Raw genomic sequence first — 22505 nt, 5'->3', positions numbered from 1 at the left:
AAACTGATGCGGCTGGTATTTGATAATAAAAATAACTGCACGATTGTGATCTGAGGTATGATTAGTAGAAGAAAAGGAAAGAATGGAAGCATTAGCTTGCAATATTTTTTCAGACATTCTTAAGACTATTCAACTCGTAGTGTGTACCAACAGGTGACAGGGCTCCACAATTAAAGCAGCACTTAGTCAATGCAGAACAGCTTAAGTATAAAGATGGAAATTCACTAGATATATGCAAGAATTATTTACATCTTGTGAAATATGTTTTTGTTCCATTTTGGAACCTTTTTTAAAGCAGTTACTATTTCAGCATATTAATATTAATCAGCCAAAGTAAATAGAAAGACAAGAAGCAAACCATTATGTCTGAATGGTTAAAGAAGCTTGAATAGGTCAGCCTTCCTTTAATCTGTTCATTCACCACACCAGCCCTCTGTTCCATAAAAAAATGCGTTGTGTGGTTAATTAGTTTTTTGGAAGTAGAACAGAAATCTGTGATATTTTAACACATTCTGCAGAAAATAGTGTCAGTTTTAAATAGATAAAAATGAAATAAAAATGGAGAGGTGTATCTGGTTGCTTGGAAATTCACTTCTCTCCATGCCCTTAAAAGTTGAGCTAGTCCATTCAATTTGTTGTGTCTACACAAGTATGTTGTGTCTCAATTAGACACAGTGCTTTAAACTGCTTGTTGGATTCCTGTTTTTGATTCTGAAGGGTAAAAATGCCACTCTGAGCAACTAGTGAGTGGAGAATAAAACTTCCTGAAATGTGGGATGACATTCATTGGGACATAGGAACAGAAGTTAGTCATTTAGTTTCCTGAGCCTGATTTTCTATTCAACAAACCATGGTTAATTTGTGACCTAACTTCATTTCCCCACTTTTTGTAAAATTGATAATTGGCAGAATCAAAGGGTATTTACAGAGAGTGTTTCAAATCTATTCTAGTTCTTGCATTTAGAAGCATTCCAAAAGTCTATAATTGATTTCTTAGATAGCTTTCAACAGATAACTTCTAGGTTACACCACTCTTCCATGTTTGGCTGAGCCTACACAGAGGTCCAAACCGAACAGACTTGGACAACTGAGAGTTGACCATTCTCCATGGAACTGCCAGCTGGCTGCCAATTATCATAATTTCTCCATTATTTTGTCTTTCATTGTGCATTTTATAAAATCAAACATTGCTCCTAAATAATAGTCGTCAGGTTTATTGTCAAGTGCACAAGTGCAGATGCAATAAAAAAAAACTTGCTTGCAGCAGCACCATGTGTACGTAGGTACAGATAACACACAGAGTATCATTTATTTATTTATTTTTGTTATTTTATTGAGATTCAGTACAAAATAAGCCTTTCTGGCCCTTTGAGCTACGCCACCCTGCAATGGCCCAATTTGATCATAGCCTATCCCAGGACAATTTCAACTGACCAATTAACCTACCGATTGGTACATCTTTTGACTGTGGGAGGAAACTGGAGCACCCGGAGGAACCCATGTGGTCACGAGGAGAACATACACACTCCTTACAGGCAGCGGCAGGAACTGAACCTGGGTCGCTGGTACTGTAAAGCATTGTGCTAACTACCACGCTACTGTGACACACCGTGTCTTATAAATTATACAAGACAGTGAAGAGAGAGAGAGAGAGAGAAAAAGACTGTGCAAAGACAAGTCCTTAGTGCAAAGAACAAAGTCGTGATCAAAGGGAAGTCCAGGGGTAGAATAAGGGTGGTGCATAGTGTTCTACTGCTGAGGTAGTTGTATAGGTCAGTTCAAAAACTTGATGGTTGTAGGAAAGTAGCTGTTCCTGAACCTGGTGGTGTATGTTATGTGTTCATGTATGTTTTGGCCCTTACGGGTTGCTGTTGAGCTTCTCTGTGTGTATTGTGAGAGGGTGTTCTGGGTAAGATGACTTATGAGAAAAATAAACAGCTGCATGCTTGTCCCTCAGCTCTCCATCTCTCGTGTGTGTTATCCACAGCCACCCGGTTTCCCAGTATCACAAACATAACAGCTGGTGACGAGGTGACAAGTCCTCGCGTGGTATTTATTGTTCTTTTCCCTTCTGCAAGTATGCAATGCTGGTGGTGTAATGTGGGTGAGTGAAAAGAAGGCAAGAAAACGGCCGCAGGAAGAGTGGTGAATGTAGAATCCGCGGGAGAGAATGAGAACAGGATAGTTAAATAAAACAAGTAAGAGAGGGAGAGAGACAGATGGATAAGATTCGTTAACTTTCCTGGAATGTGATTGAGTTTGAAAATGGTGACAGTGTTTGGAAGTATGGGGCCATATGACGAAATGACAGAGCAATGGAGTTCATATACAGAAAGGTTTGAATATTTTCAACTAGCAAATCAAATTTCAGATGATATTCGTGTTCCAACTTTCTGACTGTGATGGGTGCAAAAATGTTTAATTTGTTATGCAGTCTAGTGCAACTTGCTAAGCCTGGCGATACATCTTACAAGGACATATTTAAAGTCTTCAATGACCACTGTTCACTTAAACATTTGGTAATCACTGAGAGGTTTTAGATTTCATAAAAGGAATCAAGAGGAAGGCGAGTCTACCAGTTTGTAGTGCTGCTGAAGCAATTGTCTGAACACAGTGGTTTTGGGCAGTCGCTGAATGACATGTTATGTGATAGACTCAGATGTGGTCTGTATAGTGAGGTCATTCAGAAACATTTGCTTCTAGGAGACAGACTAACATTGCAGAAGGCAAGTGAGATTAGTCCATCTATGAAGATGGCAGCTAAAGAAGCACAGCTACTAAGTGCATCTTCCCATTCATAAAGTTTCTACTGACTTTAAGAATAAGGCACCTATTGGCAATCAGTGTTACTGTTGTGGCAAAACTGGGCACTCAGCAAAAGAATGCTGGTGTAAGGATTTAGATTACAAAAGCTGAAGCAAGAAGGGACATATTGAGTGCGACTGTAGAAGTAAAAAGACACTGTCAACCAAAAACATTGTAATAAAGAAAAATGACTTTTAGTAAAACAAAAAGAAACGTGCACAAGATGGAGCATACTGAGGGCAGACTGAGTGACTCTCACTCTGTGGTTGAAGAAGTTTTATCTGGTTTGGATACAAAGATGGGTATTGGGTGACGCCACAGTTGGATAGAGTCATAGTGATGATGCAGGTGGACACAAGGGCTGCAGTATCATTGGTGTCAGAGAGCTTACGAGGAGAAATTGCAGCATCTCACCCCAGAAGGGGCAAGGTTGACTTTGAAGGCTTACACTAGTGAAGCTGTTCCATTGAGGGGACTAATACGTGTTGCAGTAGAGATTAACGATCAGAGAAGGAAATTTCCACTGTACATTGTTAAAGGTAGTTACCCAGCTCTTCTGGAACAGTTCAAACTCAACTGGCGTGAAGTGCACATAATTGGTGGGAGCACTGGTCTACAAGAAGTATTGAAGAAACATGCAGAAGTATTCAACAGAGAGCTGGGCAGTATGAAAGGAATTGCTGTAAGCCTGGGTTCTTAGCGGAGCGCTGAAAGCAGCTGCTGAGCCACAGTGGCAGCATGGATAAAAATGAATGGATTAAAGAAAAAGGTCAATTTAATAATAAAATAAAAATGTGTGGCATGAAGAAACCATATACTGTAGATATTCCAAGGAAAAGCTGCTAGAAGTCAGAGTACCCATATGCAAAGCAGAGACCAGCATGTCTCTTGGAAAAGTATGAAGACATCTGGGACCCTGAAAAGTGGCACATGTCCTTGTGTTGCTGTTCTGGCAGGAGTTCACCACTGAATGGAACTCAGAAGGACGATGCTTCAGATTTGGAGAGTGCAGTTTTCAAGCAAGGAATTGCAGATCCATGAGAGAATGAAGAAAGATTTTCATGTTGTACTCAGTACTTAGCGCTGAAGCTTCGGTGGTGGCTTTCATGTGATCAACATCTCCAATAGTTGACAATACGGAAGCCTATTGGAAAATAAAGGAAATGAAAATATTTGTGGGTTGGGTTGCTAGCAGAGAGTTGGAAGTGGGTGGATAATCATACCAAGAACCTTTGGTCAGGGTATCAGAGACAAAGACTTGTGTGTCAGAGATGCTAGAGAAGGAAAGGAGCAAATACAGGGAAGAGTGCTTTAGAAGAGGATTTGGTGATGGCAAACACATTTTTGGTGAGTGCAGGCTATGTGATTCCTCTACTGAAGAGGAATCTGAATGGTTTTCTGCTGGCCCCACCAGTCAATCTGAAACAGTAGAGCTGACAAGCTTTGATGATAAAGTGCTATTAGAGGATTCAAGGTGGACAAATAGGTGGAGGAAATGATCAGAAACCCTTAATGAAGGTGCTCAAGGCAATAGTGCTGCTCAAGCAAAGATACCCACTGTTTCTGCATCAGAAACTGACCAAGAGGTTGGCACAGGAAGCAGTCCTGCCTGAAACCTCACTGGGGGACTTTGTCGTCAATGAGTCTTCAACATGGAGAAAAGTGTACCTGGACTAGCATTGATGATTGAAGAGGTGCTATGTGAAGAATCAGTTTCATCCAGTCGGTTCGGTCAATGGGGTTCAAGTAACTTTAAGTAAACCGGGTAGTCGCTCCAGTAGCCTGTGTTCTATCCCACATGAAGACCTTGAGAGACTTGCTGGCTGGGAGTAGAGGATCCCATCTCATGTTTCACAGCTTGGAAACAACTTTGTTCCCATTCCATCAAAGAAGATAATGAGATTAATAAAAAACATCAAGTTTTAGAAATACTGTGAAAAGCAAATGTGGATGTGAAATGACTGCTGTCCAGTTTTACTGCCAACAAGGTGAAGCTAAAGGAGAGTTCACAGACTGGAGTAGTTTTGTCTGTAGAAGGGGTGGAAACAGAACTGAAAGGCCCCATAATGGAATCGGAGAGCAAGCTTGCCACCTCATTCACAGTGGAGCAACTGGAACAGACTCTAACTGCATCATCTGGTCCAAAACAAATGCAAAAAAAAGACATGAAGTGTGACTGCTTCCAATAAGCTAGTTAACATGCGAAGGCAAGTGGAACCTCACGTTTGCAATCAAAACCCCCTGAATTTCTACCACCCCCTGTAATGTGGTCTCCATCCCCAGATACTCCAGCTGATCTGCTTGGCATTCAGAATCATCACACGCTAGTCTTTTCCTCACCCATCACCCGAGCTTTCTGAGGTGCCTCTTACTGACAAGGCATACCCAAGCCAAGGTCTATACATACACCAAGAAATAAAGTGACTTTGGCATCATCCCCAAGTCTTTGGTACCCTCACAGGAACAGGTGACCCCCAGACAGATTGGATCTTTAGTGACTGACCCTGAGCACACGGGGCAGAATAATCCCCAGGGTTATGTCTGGGAATAGAGGACTTCTACTCCCTTTCCCTAGTTTAGAAAAAATATGTTTTTTGTTGTTGGTTGAATTTGATGATTACTCAATGGAATGCTAATAGTTCAGCCGCTGGTCTGTGCATGGGAGGGGGGAGAAACCTTTAAAATAACAGGGGAGGGAAATGTTATGGGTTCATGTATACTTTGACGCTTTTGGGTTGCTGTCAGTGTGATGAGTGCAATGTGAGAGGGCATTCTGGGTGATGACTTACAAGAAAACTGAACAGCAGCACATTTGTTCCTCAACTCTTCGTCTCTCGTGTGTGTTATTCGTGGCCACCCGGTTTCCCAGTACCACGAATGTAACAGTATGGGACTTCGGACTTCTGTACTTGCTGCCTGACAGCTGCATGAAGAAGGCATGATGTGGATGGTGGGGATCCTTAAAGATATAGACTGCCTTTTTGAGGTAGCTCCTCCAGTGGATGCTATCAGTGATGGGGTATGCTGCGCCTGTGATGAAATGAGCTGTGACTACAACTCTCTGCAGCTTCCTGTAGTCCTGTGCATCCTGTCCAGTGCAAGATAAAATCAGCCAGGAATAAGAAATGTGATTGCATATCTTTTTACCTTTTAAAAGTTCATTTGAAGCCAATGGGAATGCCATTCACAACTAATGAGCTCTTGATCTCAGCTGACCTTCCCAGAAGGATAATTAGAATTAATCTTGAGTGAAAATTGGTTAATTTTTTGGGATTTCACTTAGGGGTTTGTTTAGAATCTGCTCTGGCAGAAAACTCTGTGTACCTGGGCAAATGGTTGATATAGAAGGGGCTATCAGAAAGGAGAGGGAAGCTGGTTAGTAGAAATGTAAAGCTGATAGAATTTCAGCTGAGCAACTGCTACTTCTCATTGTCAAAGTACAAACATCACTATATTCTTTCTTTGAGTAATCGATTTTTAATTTATTTTAGAACGAATTGTGATTATGCTGTACGTGTCCTGCTTTTAGTTCTTTTGCTAGCTAATTTGTGTCTTCTGCTCTTGCAGGTGTGAAAATATTCGTGTGTACAAGTTGGGTCTCTTAGCAGGGTTTTGGTGGGCGCTAGCCCTGCTCTGCTGGATCAGTGATAACCTTTTCTGTGAGCTCTGGTCTGCATTCAACTTTCCGTATCTACATTGTGTCTGGTGAGATGCATGCTAGTAATTTAGTAATTTTGCCTCATTCATATTATACCTCATTCTATGTTGAAATAAATCTGTCATCAGGATTTATTTCAAAAGTTAAGTACTGCAAATATATACAGACTGTTCGTCCCATAAAATATAGTAGCATCATATTGTTCCTCTCCAAAAGGAAAAAACACTTTTATCAATTTCCTGATATGTAACCAAGTTCCATTTTCTTAGGAGGGGCTTTAGTTGAACTTTCTTACCAGACAGCATTGTGGTCCTTGTCTGACCTTCACCTTAGTGGGAATAAGAATGTCTCGGACTTAATTAAGATAATAATATGTGATCATGGTTAAAGGGCCAACTGTATCACAGCATGGGAGTTCCCCTTCATGATTCACATGAGCTTCCCTGCATCACTTATTGGTGTGATTTTTGATTGGTCATCCTGTCTGAATAGAAACTTTGGTCTTGGAAATTGGGACATTCATTGGCCTCAGCATCAACTTCAAATTGACAGATGGTTCAAGAACTAGCCTGGTACAATGGGGAATTAAGGGGACATACCTTATGATTCAGATGAATTTGCTGCTTGAAGTTTTGCTGTATAAATTAAAAGCAGAATTTTCACTACAATATTTTCAGAAACAGGATGATACCAACCATTTCATAATTGTATTTATTATTCAATCATTTCCACTTTATTCATGATGTACCTCTTTGCTGTTTAGTCTACTGCATGTATTTGGGTAAAACACAGGCCACATCTACTTGATTCTGTTTTGACTAGACAGATGGTAAACCCTTTTGCTCCTTTACCCAAACTCACCTGAGCACAAAAGGATTGATTCATTCCATTCATTTGGACCCATTGTATAAAAGCACAGTGCACCATATTAAAGTAATAAAAATCAAACACGTGCAAGTCATGGAAATCAGAAATGAAAACAGATAATGCTCAGTAGATAAGGCAAAATCAGTGGAAAGAGAAGCAGTTAACTTTCTTTATAATGAATGGAAAAATGTCATCTAACAAATTAATCAATCATTACTTGCACAGATATTTCATGTCAGCATTATTCAAAATAACACACAAAATGCAGGAGGCCAGGCAGCATCTATGGAAAAGAGTAAACAATCAATGTTTCAGGCCAAGACCCTTCATCAGGATTGGAAAAAAAAGATGAGGAGTCAGAGTAAGAAGGTGGGGGGAAGGGAGGAAGAAGAATAAGGTGGTAGATGATTGGTGAAACTGGGAGAGGTGTGTTGCTTTGGATTTCCAGCATCTGCAGATTTTCTCGTGTTTGTGCCGCCTGGGTATCCTCTACCCCGATGGCATGAACATCGATTTCTTGAACTTCCAGTAACTGCATCCCACTTCACCATTCCTCATTCCTGTTTCCCTCTCTCACTTTATTTCTTTACTTGCCCATCACCTCTCTCTGGTGCTCCTCCTCCTTCCCTTTCGTCCATGGCCTTCTGTCCTCTCTTATCAGATACCCCCTTCTCTATCCATGTATCTCTTTCACCAATCAACTCCCCAGCTCTTTACTTCACCCCTTCCCCAATCTCAGTTTCACCTATCAGCTACCATCTTGTACTACTTCCTCCCCTCCCCCACACCTTCCTACTCTTGACTTCTCATCTTTTTTTACACTTGTCCTGATGAAGGGTCTAGGCCCAAAACGTCGACTGTTTACTCTTAATAAGTACTTTGCACCAGTCTTCACTGTAGAAGACGTGAGCAGTGTGCCAGAGGTCAATGAGCGTCATTGGTATTACAACGGAAAAAGTGCGAGTCAAAATCATATTTTGTCACACAAAGGGTAGTGGAAGTCTGCAATTCACTCCTCCATAAGGATGATGATTCTGGTCAACTGAAAATTTTAAAACTGATTGATCCATGAAAACTTTCGGAATGAAACTATGCGAACATATCTGTATAACAAGTATTCTAAATTAATAGCAATCACTGAAGTAATTCAGAACTATCAATGTTCAAATAAATTCTTCCCTTCTGCCATCAGATCTGAACAGTCCACAATCCCATGAAGGCTACTTCACTATTTTGTTCTCGTTTTGTACTATTGATCAATCTGTCTGTTATACATTCTTACCGTAATGTATGTAATCTTTATGTATTGCCTGATATCGCTGCCACAGAATAACACATTTCTCAGTGCTAATAAACCAGATTCTGATTCTGAAGTAATTAATGGCAGGAAATTAGCTGTTCAGTTTTATTAGCCACACTTCAGCAATTAAAAACATTGACATTTTATACCTGTAAGTAAAAGTACAAACGTAAGTTCCCATTTGTTGTGTACAGCTTGAGGCATCCCAGGCATTTGTGACTCATTTCAAGACTGAATTGATGCTATGACAGTAACAGCAGAAAGAATCTCAAGTGTGTTATCAGTTTTTATCTAAGTTGAATTATTTTATTGCTTTACCAAATGTCCAGATCTCATTGATGAGAAAAAGTTAGTATTTTTAAATGTAAGTGAAAGGAACAGCAGGGAAGAAAAAAGAATTTACTTTTCAAAACGCCTCTTGAGTTAATTAATATTGTACAGTTAATACTTTGTTAAATCAGCATTAAAGTTGGAAGCCATGTGTGGAAAAGCAGAAATCAATAAGGAATGGATAATGACTATTGAATGGATAATATATTAACTGACCAAACAAATTTATTGTCCTGAAGTTGTAAGAATATCATTTTTAAAAATCCTTGTGTGTATTCTTACTTTATTTCCCTCTTTGTTCTAGGCATATCTTGATCTGTCTGGCTGCTTATCTGGGCTGTGTTTGCTTTGCCTACTTCGATGCTGTCTCAGAAATCCCTGAACAGGGCCCAGTCATCAAGTTCTGGCCCAGTGAGAAGTGGGCCTTCATTGGTGTTCCTTATGTTTCTCTGCTTTTTGCAGAAAATAAGTCTCAACTAAAGGTTACTTAAGAGCACAGTGACCCATTTGGCCACATGTTATTTTGAATACTAGCTTTATTTCATGAGGCAGAGGGTGCCTCCCAACTTTGCACCTTAGATGCACCAGTTATTAACACTAAATCTCTTAGGAGATTATGGGAGTAAAATTTATTAGAGTTTCAAAATGTACACTTGATTATTTCACACTCATTGGACCAGATTCAGACATTCGTAACATTTGTGGTGTCAACTCAGTTACATGATCTCATCTTCCACTGGCATTAACTGTGGGTAAGAGGCAGATTCCATAAGTAACCAGTTCAAGCATTGATTATCCTGCAACTCTTGAAGGGAATATGTATTGCAGCAGGAGCAGACGATGGACCTCTTTCTGGAAGTTTGCTGCTTGTTGGAAGAGATAACAGAATGCGAGCAAGAGAGGGCACCCAAGTTTTCTTATGTAGAACTGGAAGACTTAGGCAATGTGGAGAGAAAGAATGTACTCCTTGTTCACAAAAAAATAGAATGGTGGTGAATTCAAGTAATGCAGCCAAATGGATAACAAAATAGCAACAACATTTCAGAGCTTGATGAATGAATTTTCAAATTCCATCAACAACACCTTTGTCCAGCCTACCTCCAGAAAGGACACATCAAGCTGCATGGGAGAGTCCAACAACAACTTTGCATGGGACATTGCATGGAACACCAGACCCCAACTTTGCAACATGCAAGTGGAGGCCAACTCCATTTTGATACAGCATCAAAACATCCATTGCAGTACAGACAGAAACCAGTGTAGAGAGCCACTATCACTTTGTTGCTGTTTAGAAGAGATCTCCAACAATACCAAGATTCCCAATGGTGATGGCCTCAGGTTTCAGGTTGAATCGCAGATATTGGAAATCTAAAATAAAAATAGAAACTACTGCAAACACTCAGCAGGTCAGATCACATCTGTGGAAACAAAAATATAGCATTGACATTTCAGGTTGAAGACCTTTTGTCAGTGAAACATTAACTGCTACCATAGGTTCAGCCTCACCTGCTGAGCCTTTCCAGAATTTCTGTTTTCACTTTTTCCTGCAGCAATTCTTGTCTGCACCATCTGAAAACTCGAGTCCATTTTTCAGAAACTGTGCTTTTTTAAAGAAGCCCCTCTACCCCCTAAGAGATCTTCTATAAGATGCCTGCAGCATTTGCTCGAGCCACAATGTCCTTCCCTTTAAGAGGTGCAGCATTCTTTAAGTAGTGTGGGCTGTCCTTCACTGGCATCAGCTGGTCATATTGTTGGATTGCTGAGCTGTCCAGCCAATAGACGATAGTTATTCTTGGCTGGATATTTCAAATGTTATAATGAGATGACAACATAAAACTTGCATCCCACCTGCTTTACATGATTAACCGTTGTACCATATTCTTTCTGCCCAATTCTGGAGGCAATCAAAGTTAGTTCCTCAAATTTTCTTGCCATTTTCTGTCTGGTCCTTCCTTTCTTCTAGCCAAAAATAAATTAATGTGCCAATAAATTAATGTTTTTGATGTGGGGCAGCGGATTTCACTGAGTTAGAGATCAACCATACGTTTGCGATCTCCATTTCTTATAGAAGTTACTCGTGTGAGATTTGGAAGTGGAGGATGGCAGGCTTTTGACCAGGGCATTTTTGCATTGTGTATCTCTGATCCTTGGTAACATCAGCTAGAAAATTAAACAGAAGATTTGTTTATATAGCACCTTCAATGATTGTAGGACATCACAAAATACCAATCAGTTACTTCTTGAATTGTAGGGAAATCATTAAAGAATCCCAATTTAATGTAACATACAGTTTAGTATCAGGGCATTAAAATTGTTATCCACTAATTTCTGCTTTCTTGCTCCTCATCCCTTCAAGTGTTTCTGCAATTCTTGAGCAATAAGCAATCTGGTCCAGATTGTTCATTGCTCCAGATTCGAGCATTTGCTATCTCTCGTGTGTGTGTGTCCTTTATGCAATTCTCTTTTGAAAGTTACTGTTGAGTCTTATATCTCTCTTTCAGACAGTAACCACTCTTACTATCATTCCCCAAATTTTTCCTTATGGTACTTCCACAAATGTAGAATGTTGCAATATTTTTTGGTACCAAGCCCTGGAGCAATGGTCCATCTGCTAATCATGAACGTTTTCTGTCATCTCCATGAAACTGGCCTTTTAATTTCTGGTTCTCTTCCTCTGCAGTTGAAATTCAATGTTTCTATTGATTTATCAATACTCTTTGCACGGACTCCCCTGTTTCTGCATTGCAGTAGCCAAGCTTCCTCAGAATTCTGAGGCCCGAGTCCTCTTCCACTCCCCTGACAGCCATACTGTAAGGAAGTGCAGGTTTCACTTGTCTCAGCTCATCATCCACACTTTCATATCTTTTCCCATTTTCATGCTATCCCCACTTTTGTTGTATCTTTGTGTTCTGTGCCGTCTTTTCCAGCATATTTTCCATTGCCTTTAGGGGCACATAGGTTTTAAAATAGAGTTGATTTTATAAATGTAAAATAATGATGTGGTGAAGCACTATTATACACAAGTATATTAAGAACGTAAAGAACATTACTAAAAGTTGTCATTCGCTGGTTTTGAGTCATTCTGTCTATTGGAAGCAATCACAATAAGAGGCCCTTGTGAGGAGATCAAATTTATATCACAAATTGCAACATTAATTTTATTTCTAATTTTTTATCATCTTAATATGACTACGTACTCAAAAACCTATTTATTACATAACAAGAGCTTAATTAGTTCTAAAGAAATTAGTATTTTACCTGATTAAAATTGATTAATATTTGTATTTTAAATGCCTAATTATTGCAAAGCTGTGTAAGGTAATAGAAATGGCTTGGCAGGAGGAGAAATTCACTTAGGCTGCCAGTGAAGAATGCGTATGAATATTGACCATTGGTTGTACTCACCTCCTGCACATTCAGTTCCATTGATGTTTATGAACCATATGTGCAGGAGCTGAGTTCAATTGGTGATTAATAGGTGTAGCACAGATTACCAAAGTGATATCTCCCCTAGGCCTCCAGTACATCATTGTGAATGTTTTCTGGAAACAATGGGGATAATATTACTAATATCATTGACCATGTTGAAGTGCAATGACTTCTAATGTTGGCCCTTCTGGTTTCGTTTGTATACAAGTTACAGAAAGTGTCAATGAGATGTTAGGTTAATTTTTTGGGGCTTGTAACTAGAGTACAGTAAATGAAATTTGCATCATTGTTCTGTGCACATAACGTGCCACTTGATGCAGTTTTGCACTGGAATTTCGTAAAACAATTTTTGCATTGTTGCCTAGACCATCCTATCCTGTTATATATTAACTTTCATTAATTTTTGATTAAAGTTTAACAATCCACTATCTAGTTTTTAAGTTTCAGCAATTAATACCTGAGCCTTAAAGACATTAGGGCAAAATTGTCCACAGCTCATATTTTTCCCAAGTCATGCACATATATACGTTACGGGAACAGCAACATTAAACACATGAATATTTCTTAATCTTTATGTATTTAAGGTGCCATTTTCAAATGCATTTTCGATCAGACATGGATTTATTCTTCAATAAGCTAGTTGTACAAGTATATTGGTGCCTGACAACGAGTTATGTTGATCTGTGCAAAATATTTCTTTTTCCTCACTTCTCATTTATAAGGCGCCAACAATGTTCAGTGGTGTTGATTGAAGAATGGACTCATTAATGGATTATTAAGCTGCTTTGATACAGATGTTTTTTCAATGAATAAAATCCTCTTACTTAAAATGTGAATTCTTCTTCAGGTATTTAAAATTATTAGCAATGTTTTGTAATCTGAAGTATTTTTCTGAAGAAATCATTATTTGTAAAATGGAATAAGCAATCATTTTAACAATGTGATTTTCAAGTTGGTTTAGGATTTGTATCTGTAACTACTGTTCCAATTTTGTATTCAACTAAACATGAGGAACAAATCATTATTTTTAATATATTTGTTACAATCGCTTTGGACTTAATTGTGTTTATATAAAGAATACTTGTCAATGAGTGAGATCCTGGTGAATTCAGTAACTATATTTGAAAATATTTAAGAGCATCTTTGTCTTTTCTCAGTATGTCCAAGATTAAGGCACGATAGCTAACAATTTAGCTTATCCCATGAACTGTTAATAACGTGTTAGTTTTTACACAAAAGGTTACTACTAAGGTACAATAATGCAGTTGAAATAGCACTGTTGGATTTCTGCTTGCTCCTCAGTCCCAATTGGTATGCTAACACCATTTTCAATGGGGTACAGAACAAAAAACAATGTATTTTCATTTAAGGATAAGATGCTCAAGTGAATGCTATCATTCTTAATGGATTAATTCAGACTTCCTTCAAAACAGTAATGATGCATTAATTAAAACTATATTTATATAATCAAAGTACCTGAAATATTATGCAAGCAGGTGTACTGCACATGTCCTTTGAGAAAATATGTCATTATCTGAAAGTTGTGCATTTTACCTAATTAATAAAAAGAATAATGTAAATCATTTTGATTGTTCATTAATGACCAGTTTAGGTCTCTCTGCACTTAGAAAGCTTATGCACAAGGCTTCAGATTCAATAAGAATTAAATACAAATTGATCTTCAATTGTTGTTGTCCTTCAAAAAGATAGGGACTGCTTCATATTTGTATCTCCAAGTCCTTCACTTGTGTATTAGTCTGAATCTGTCTCATCTGTACCATTTCAGCTGAACAGAAGTCCAAGAGTGTTGTAGGTTGATGTAGCTAGCATATTTCCCACCTTTCTGACTATTTAGTGTAATTTCTTTCTACTCGAGATTGTCCCCAGAATAGATTCTGTATCTCAAAATGCTAAGACCGCTGATGTGAAAAGAATAACATCAAATTCGGTTATTATTTTAAGATCTTTTATAGGAAAGAAGGAAAGTATGAGATGGCAAATTATCTTTGTTCTGACACATTTGCCTGTAAAAAGGAAAACTATTAAATCACCTGCTCCCTTTTCTGATAAAAATAAACATTTGTGTGGGTGCTGATAGAGGGCTGTGTGGTAAATGGCATGATTTCCATTCATGGGAAAACTCATGTCTTGTGTTCATCTAAAATGATTCATGAAATTTTTGAGTGATTTTGTTTACAAGTAAAAATGTTACTTCACAATTTAAAGGAGACTACAGTCTAACATAATATGATTACTCTGTGAGCTTTGTATAGCACTTAATGTTCCAATGCTTCATCTGTGGATCCAAATGTTTTACAAATAGACAAAATTGACGAAGGTGTGGATTAGATCATATTAGCAAGTGTGAGTAAAGAAATTGAGGTTGGACAAATTGGGCCAAAAGGCCTGTTTCTGTGCTGTATGTCATTACCTCATTGAATTGTTTCAATACTAGAGGCATCCTTGAAGTGGCAAATCAAATTCATATGGAACAAAATGGAGGGTAACATAAGTAATCAGAGCAGGAAGAGATCACTTAAAAAGTCACTAGTGTTTGCTTCTTGAAGCTGAGCCAACGTACATTCAGCCTCTTGTATTGGATGGCAATACAGGTTGTAGGTTATGGATCGTAGGTTAGCATCCTGTAAAATAACACAAGACAATTGTGTGGATTGTGGAAGTTCCTAGGCAGTCAACCATTCTAGATACAATAACCAAAGCTCATTCAAATCCAACTTCCTTGCAAGAACAAATGGAACATTGCTATGGTCACCATCGTTTTTCATATGAGGACCAGAAGGATCTATACACAGATATAGAAATATTGAATCCCAGAAGGACTTTACACAGACACAATACTATATCTAGGATCTGAACCCAGTCTCCATTAGAGCTGAGATTTTACAAAGAGACAGTTAGCTGTAGCATCTGCTGAATAAGCTTGCTGGCTGGTGGACCTTATGCTTGCTGAGAGAGAATGCTGGAGGGCTCAGTGATGACCTCTAGTGGCAGCAAATCAATGTACATACCTCAAGCAGTCCTTGTGAAAAGGTACAATGTATTTCACACACAAAATACTGCAGGAACTCAACAGGTCGGGCATGTTGAAACCACTACTTTCTAAAAATACTTTTTGCAAGGTGTTAGATGAATTAATGTAAGATGAGCGTCGTAGTTTAATCATTTATACTTTTGAAGAAACTCATGAACTTTCCACAGTTTGCAGTGGTTTGTCCCCATTTACTGGCAGAAAGCGATATAGCAGTTAAACTAGTGGGTTATCGCCTTTCTCATTTCTCATTGGCTAAGTATTAGCACATTACCCACGGGATGTAATTGTGCAACCAGTGATTTGTTTATTTTATCTAAGGGAATTTTCTTATCTCAACTGTAAAAGTGATGGAATTTTCAGAGGCACCACCTTCAGCTTTTCTTTCATCTCTGGCTCCTGACTGCTTTTCATTCATCTTAGTTTCATTTCTCAGCTCTTTATTTAGTTTGCTTAGTATTTCTACGTTTGGTTGTACCTTGAAATACATGACTGTTAAAAATTAAGACTGCTCATTGTTCCCGACTCCCGGAAAAACCCTACATTTACGGTTTCAGATCCCGTAAAACGCCTGGGTCGTAGGACTGCTGTACAGAGGAGCACTGCACCGGTTGTCTCCGTCTCTCACAGTTGTGGGCAAGTGCTTGTGTTGCAGCAAAGCTCTCTCCAGTCGACTCTGCAATGTGGTCCATTTCTTCCTCTGTCTGTCCCTTTTGGAGGGGGATTTAAGATGGCACTAAACGGCAACTCCTTTGCTTGCATCTTTGGAATCAGCTCTATTTCCATCTTTAATATCTTTATTTTTCCCTTTCAGGGTTTCAGGACCGGCCACTGTTGTTCAGGATGCCAAAGGTTGGGCCTGAGAGTCGGCCTCCTGTTTGGAAGCCTAAGATCTCAGGGCTCTGGACACGGGCGGATCGAGGGTCGGTGTCTCGGCAGGAGACTTGTGTGTCATCAGGGAGGCTGGAAAATCTTTCGCTGTGTGCCCAAAGCCCAAGATCTTTGTGATCTTCAGGCACAGAGCTCGTAAAAAGCGACAACGGACTTTATAACATCGTAAACCAGCGGGTTGTTGTTATGTCTCCCACTCGCTGTGAAAATGGGGGATACCGCCCTCTCCCTTATTATGGAGAGAGGGAACCTGCAGTTTGTCGAATGCTGGATGAAATGCGATAGTCTTTGGGGTAACTGCAAGGTCTGTGTCTTTGCTATCGCTTAGCTCACAATTGTGCTTGGTAGCAGGTGCGCTTTTTTTGCCGGGGGGGGACATCATTGCCTCGCTGCCGCTTACGCGTGGGGGGGGGGAGCTTGGGGGGACTTTGGGGTTCTCATGTTTAACTGTTGTTCATTCTTTGGGGCACCTCTATGTTTTCATAGATGTTTTGCAAAGAAAATGCATTTCAGGATGTATATTGTATACATTTCTCTGACATTAAATTGGACCTTTGAACCTTTTTTCTTTTCTCCTGTACCACTCCCTGAAGAATGGTCTTTTGAGAGTCCACTTGATCTTGTTATGTGGCCATACCATCTCCAGTTTCCTCTTCTTTATTTTGGATGGTAGATCTTCGTAGTGTCTCGTGTGCTGTATGATGGTTCTTCATACTTTATCGTTTGAGACATGGTCAATATAAGAGGTACCGAGGAGCCTTCTGAAGCATCTCATATCTACTGCCTGGATGCTCTTTTGCTGTTCTGCTGTCAAAGTCCATTATTCGATGCATACAAGAAAGTGGAGAGCACAAGTGCATGCAAGAGTTTCAACTTGGATCTGAGAGCGATGTTATTGCCTCTCCATATTGGTTTTAATTTAGCCAGTGTTGCTGTTGTTTGGGCTGTCCTTGATAGGACTTCAGGCTTTGGTCCTTCTTGGTTGAGAATGACACCAAGAAACTTGAATAGTTCTTGTCCACTGACTGTGATTTTTGTCGTGATTGGCTCCTCACTGTTTCTCATCAGCTTGGTTTTCTCTGTGCTGATTTCCATGCTGTATCTGGTGGATGTATCGTCCGGACGGTTCACAAGGCAGGCCAATTCATCCTCACTTCCTGCTAGCCCATCTCAATGTCATCAGTGAACCTGAGGTTGGTTATGATCTGTCCCCTAAAGCAGACTGTGCCGATATGGTCTTCCAGGGCACCTGTTATTTGCTCCAGGAAAACATTGAACAGTGTGGGTGAAAGGAGGCAGCCTTGTCAGACTCCAGCTGGTGTGTGGAGCCACTCTCCAACTGTGCCTTGAACAAGTACCACACTGCTAGCTTTGGTGTAGAGCTACTTGATGGTTTGGATCAGCTTCTGGATGTTGTATCTCTTTATTGTGGCCCAGAGTGTATCATGCCACACCCTATCGAATGCTTTCTTGAAGTCTATGAATACATGGAAGTTGTCTTGTTGACGTTGGTTATGTTTCGCACACAGTACTCGGAGGTTGAACATCTGTTCTGTTGTACTTCCTCTTCTGAATCTAGTCTGCTCTTCAGCGATTATATCTTCTGCCTGTGATTTTAGTCTGTTCAAGATGACTTTCAACATCACTTTGCTTCCATGGCTGATAAAACTTATGGTTCTATAATTCTGGCACTGCTGTAAGTTTCCTTTCTTGGGAAGAGCCTTGATGTGTGATTTTGTCCAGGGTGTTGGCCATTCCCCAGTCTACCAGATTTTGTTGCAGATATTGGTGAGGGTGTTTATCACTGTCTCTCCCCCATGTTTTATCAGCTCAGCCAGGATGTTATCTATTCCTGCAGCTTTCCCATTCTTCAGCAATCGTATGGCTGCTTCTACATCTTCTTGCAGAATTAGAAAGTCATTGTTGTTTGATGAGCCCTGGCTTGTGAGTATGCTGGGTTCTCCTTGGGTCTGATGGTTGTAAAGGTCTGAACAATACTCAGTCCATCTGTTGAGAATGTCCTTATCCTCTGTGAGACAGTTTCTTTCCTTGCCTTGGGTGGTGCTGACTCGTGACTGTCTCTGTTTAGTGAGGTCCTTCACAATTTGAAATACTTGCTGGCTGTTGTTCTTGTTCAGGCTATCTTCTATCTCTGTACACTGTCCCTCAACCCATTCTTCCTTGGTATTGATCATAATTTTCCTGATCTTCTTGCTCATCTCTCTGTATGCTACAGCTCCTGTTGTTGTGTTCTTAGTTTTCTTCAAGTCTCTTCTTGTGTCACGCATTTCCAGGATCTCCTCTGTTACCCAGGGTTGGGTTTTCCTGTGGTATTTTCCAAGTAACCTCACCATTGAAGATTTGTGGGAGAGACTACATTTCATCAGCTGCTTGGAACGTGAGAACACTTGCCCAGGCAGGGAACCTGTAGGAGCTCACACATGAGCTAGAGAGCTATGAAAATGAATAAATAGTCGAAGCTTTGGGCCAGTTTATCAGGACTGGAAAGGAAGGGGGAGGATTCCAGAATAAAAAGGTGGGGGGAGGAGAAGGAGGATAAACTAGAAGGTGATTGGGTGAAACCAGGTGGTTGAGAAAGTACGTGGTTGGAGAAGAAGGAATCTGATAGAGGAGTGTGGCACATCGTGGGACTCTGTGAAGTCAGGTGAAAAAAACCTGGGTGAACATCTTACTGACACATACAGTGGAGAATTTGATAAACCCGCCAATGGTGTTAGATTTCTGGTCGACAACAGCATCAAGAACTCAGTACTCGGGTGCCGGCCTGTATCCAGCAGGCTTATTTCCACATCACAGATATACAGTCATACGCGCCCACAACTGACTCTGAAGAGGACCAAGTGGAGGAATTCTACACCCAGCTCCAGGCCATTGTTGACAAGGTGGACAAAATGGACATTCTAATCATCCAGTGGACTGGAATGCCAAGGTGGGTGCCAACGTGCTAAAACACTGGAAGGAATTTGCACCCCACTCCTGTAATGCTGTAACCAACGGGTGAGGATTACACCTACTTGAGTTCACCAGCTACAACAACATGGTGCTTGCAAACACTCTTGGAGAACACAAAGCATCGCAATGCTGGGCCTGGCATGCACCCAGTGGAATACATCACAGCCATATCAGTTACATACTGGTGCAGAACTGGCTTCGGTCTAGGATCAAAAGAGTCACAACACGGACGTTCCCAGGTGTTGATAATGAACTTTAGAATTGGACTGAAGAAAGTCAAAAAGCCCAAGAAATTCAACTTGGACAGAATGATGGACCACTGCTGACACTTGAGGGAGATACTGAAACATTGACAGCGAAGTTTAATGAAGTGATGACAGAAACAGCCAATGAGATACTTGGAAAAGCCCAAAGGATCAGAAGATAAACAGATCCAACAGGCAGCATCTATGAAAATGAATAAATAGTCGATGCTTTGGGCCAGTTTATCAGGACTGGAAAGGAAGGGGGAAAATTCCAGAAAAAAAGGTAGGAGGAGGAGAAGGAGGATAAACTAGAAGGTGATGGGTGAAACCAGGTGGTTGGGAAAGTACGTGGTTGGAGAAGAAGGAATCTGATAGAGGAGAATGGACCATGAGAGAAAGGGAAGAAGAAGAGGTACTAGGGGGAGGTGACAGGTAGGTGAGAAGAGGTAAGAGGCCAGAGTGAGGAATAGAAGAGGAGGGAAGAGGGAGGGGATAAGAAAATAATGGAAAAAGTTCTCAAGAAGCAGTGGTATCAAGTCTGGGTAAGCACATGGTTGAAGAGTCAGAAAGCAGCAGTAATCACAGAGCAGTGTGAGAGGATCTCACTGAATTTCTATTGAAGAGAAGATTCAAACTTCTTCAGGGTAGGCATCCTTCGACAAGACTTCACAGTGGAGCAGCAAATCATAAACACAAGAAAGTCTGCAGGTACTGGAAATCCAAAGCAACTCTCACAAAATGCTGGAGGAATTCAGCAGGTCAGGCAGCATCTATGGAGAGGAATAAACAGTTGACGTTTTGGGCTGAGACTCTTCTTCAGGACTGGAAAGTGTGGGGGGAAGATGCCAGAATAAAAAGGTGGGGAGAGGGGAAGGAGGACAAGTTACGTTAGGGCAGTTTGGAGTAACAGATGTTTGCCTTTACAGAATTCATATATGACTACCAATATATTTGAGATAAGGTATAAAAATTCACTCTTATGGAATTTATAAGAAAATAACTAAATATATATGAAATGGAAAAGAAACAACAAATATCAATTTTTGTCAATGGCATAATTGATAACTGCGATATGGATGATTTTCTAGGCATGCAATCCTTCTGTAACATCGGGGTGTACTGTATTGTCAGCTTTTAAAATTGTGGGTGCCACTTACATATAACCATTTTTCTGTCTTGGTGGGATGGAGGTTACAATATAATATCTTTTCCCTGTCCTCTCTGTTTCATATGTATGAAAACCTTGTTCAAACATCTGTAAACACCAGAATGGAAGGTTTAAGTAGTGGATGTGAGGCAGTTGAGTCTTCGCTGAGCACACACCATTACATTCCATCGGAGGACTGTGATGATGAAATGTAAATGCAGGGTCCCAGACAGCACACCTGGGCCACAGAGAGTTAAATAGAGTGTTAGGATTCCACTGCGAAGCAAAATTCTGCATTTTATTGTGGGAAGACTGGGTTCAGTTACAATGCAATTTATGAGAAATGGTCACCATTATCCGTTGAGTTGAATTGAATTACACTGGAAGGATGGTTAAGGTGTATACAATCTGTGTGAAGGACACAATAAGTTTTACTTGGGGAAAACTAACTTTGTCAACAACCCATTCCTTTCCTCTGATTTTCCATTTTAACCTGCTCTTCTAAGCAAAGTGACTCTGACTTCAATGTTGGGTAAATTATTAGTGAGGATTCTTAGAGACAGCATTTACCAGTATTTGACAAAACATAGTCTGATTAGGAGTAGTCGGCATGGCTTTGTGAGGGGGAGGTCACGCCTCACAAGCCTGATTGAATTCTTTCAGTCTGTGACAAAGCACATTGATGAAGTAGATGAGTGTATATGGATCTTAATAAGGTATTTGATAAGCTTCTCCGTAGTCAGCTCTTTCAGAAAGTCAGGAGGCATGGGATCCATGGAAACTTGGTGTGCGGGTTTGTAACTGGCTTAGTCCCCAGAAGGAGAGGTTGTTTGAGATGGAGAGTATCCTACCTGGAGTTAGTTTACTAGTGGTGTTCTGCAGGGATCTGTTCTGGGACCGCAGCTCTTTGTGATTTTTATGAATAACTTGGATGAGGAAGTGGAAGGGTGCGTTAGTAAGTTTGTGGATGACACGAAGGTTGGTGGAGTTGTGGATAGTGTTGAGTGCAATGGACAACAGGATGCAGAGCTGGGCTGAGAAGTGGTAGATAGATTCAACCTGAGAAAGTGTGAAGTGATTCTTTATGGAAGGTCAAATTTGAAGGCAGAATAAGGTTTAATAGCAAGATTTTTATCAGTGTGGATGAACAGAGGGATCTGGGGGTCCACCTCCATAGATCCCTCAAAGCTGCGGCACAAGTTTTGTTAAGAAGGTTTGTTGGCCTTCATTAATTGGGGGATTGGGTGCAAGATTGGGTAATGTCGTAGTTCTATAAAACCCTAAGTAGACCATACTCGCCAAAGTTGGAGTGGCCATTGTGTGAGTGGGGCAGTGTTAGGTTTTGGCTCAACAAGCTTGGACAAGCACAGATGCAGCTGTATTTCAGTTTCCAGTAACACACATCAAAGTTGCTGGTGAATGCAGCAGGCCAGGTAGCATCTCTAGGAAGAGGTACAGTCGACGTTTCAATTTTCATTACTAACCCTATATCCAGATTAAGATTCATAAAGTTCAGTCATTTACTTGCATATGGTGTACTGTCTGATATTTTGAGTTGCGGGTTTGTAACTGGGTGGTACATTACACAGCACCCACACAAATGTGATTTATCATTTTGGCGGGGCCAGAGGCTGTTTTCCCCTGAACGGACACAAGTTGGGTGAGCCTGAGGGTTACACTGGTGTGGTGGAAGAGGGATTTAAATTGGGGAACAAGAATGGAGGGGTTGTGGTGAAAGATGTTATAAAGCCTACATACAAGGTCAGGAATCGAAAGATCAAGCATGGTGGGACTGATGTTCTGAGCTGTGG

The 22505-nt window shown here is 40.3% G+C and overlaps 1 protein-coding gene and 1 pseudogene across 1 annotated transcript in view; both read left to right on the top strand.

Annotated features, from left to right (window-relative positions):
* Positions 1–13958, top strand: part of acer2 (alkaline ceramidase 2) — a 59682-nt gene extending 45724 nt beyond the window's left edge. The window contains exons 5-6 of the mRNA XM_072281793.1: positions 6373–6510; positions 9265–13958. Of these exons, the coding sequence (XP_072137894.1) occupies positions 6373–6510; positions 9265–9451 (325 nt within the window). The 3' untranslated portion in view covers positions 9452–13958. The remainder of the gene's footprint in view (positions 1–6372; positions 6511–9264) is intronic.
* On the top strand, positions 3029–4994 carry LOC140211344 (eukaryotic translation initiation factor 4E transporter pseudogene; annotated as a pseudogene).
* Positions 13959–22505: the final 8547 nt, after the last annotated feature.

This window comes from Mobula birostris, chromosome 17 (assembly GCF_030028105.1).
Source record: "Mobula birostris isolate sMobBir1 chromosome 17, sMobBir1.hap1, whole genome shotgun sequence".
Taxonomy (NCBI): Eukaryota; Metazoa; Chordata; class Chondrichthyes; order Myliobatiformes; family Myliobatidae; genus Mobula; species Mobula birostris.
The sequence above is the reverse complement of the archived record's forward strand: the minus strand, read 5'-3'. Positions and strand labels throughout refer to the sequence as shown.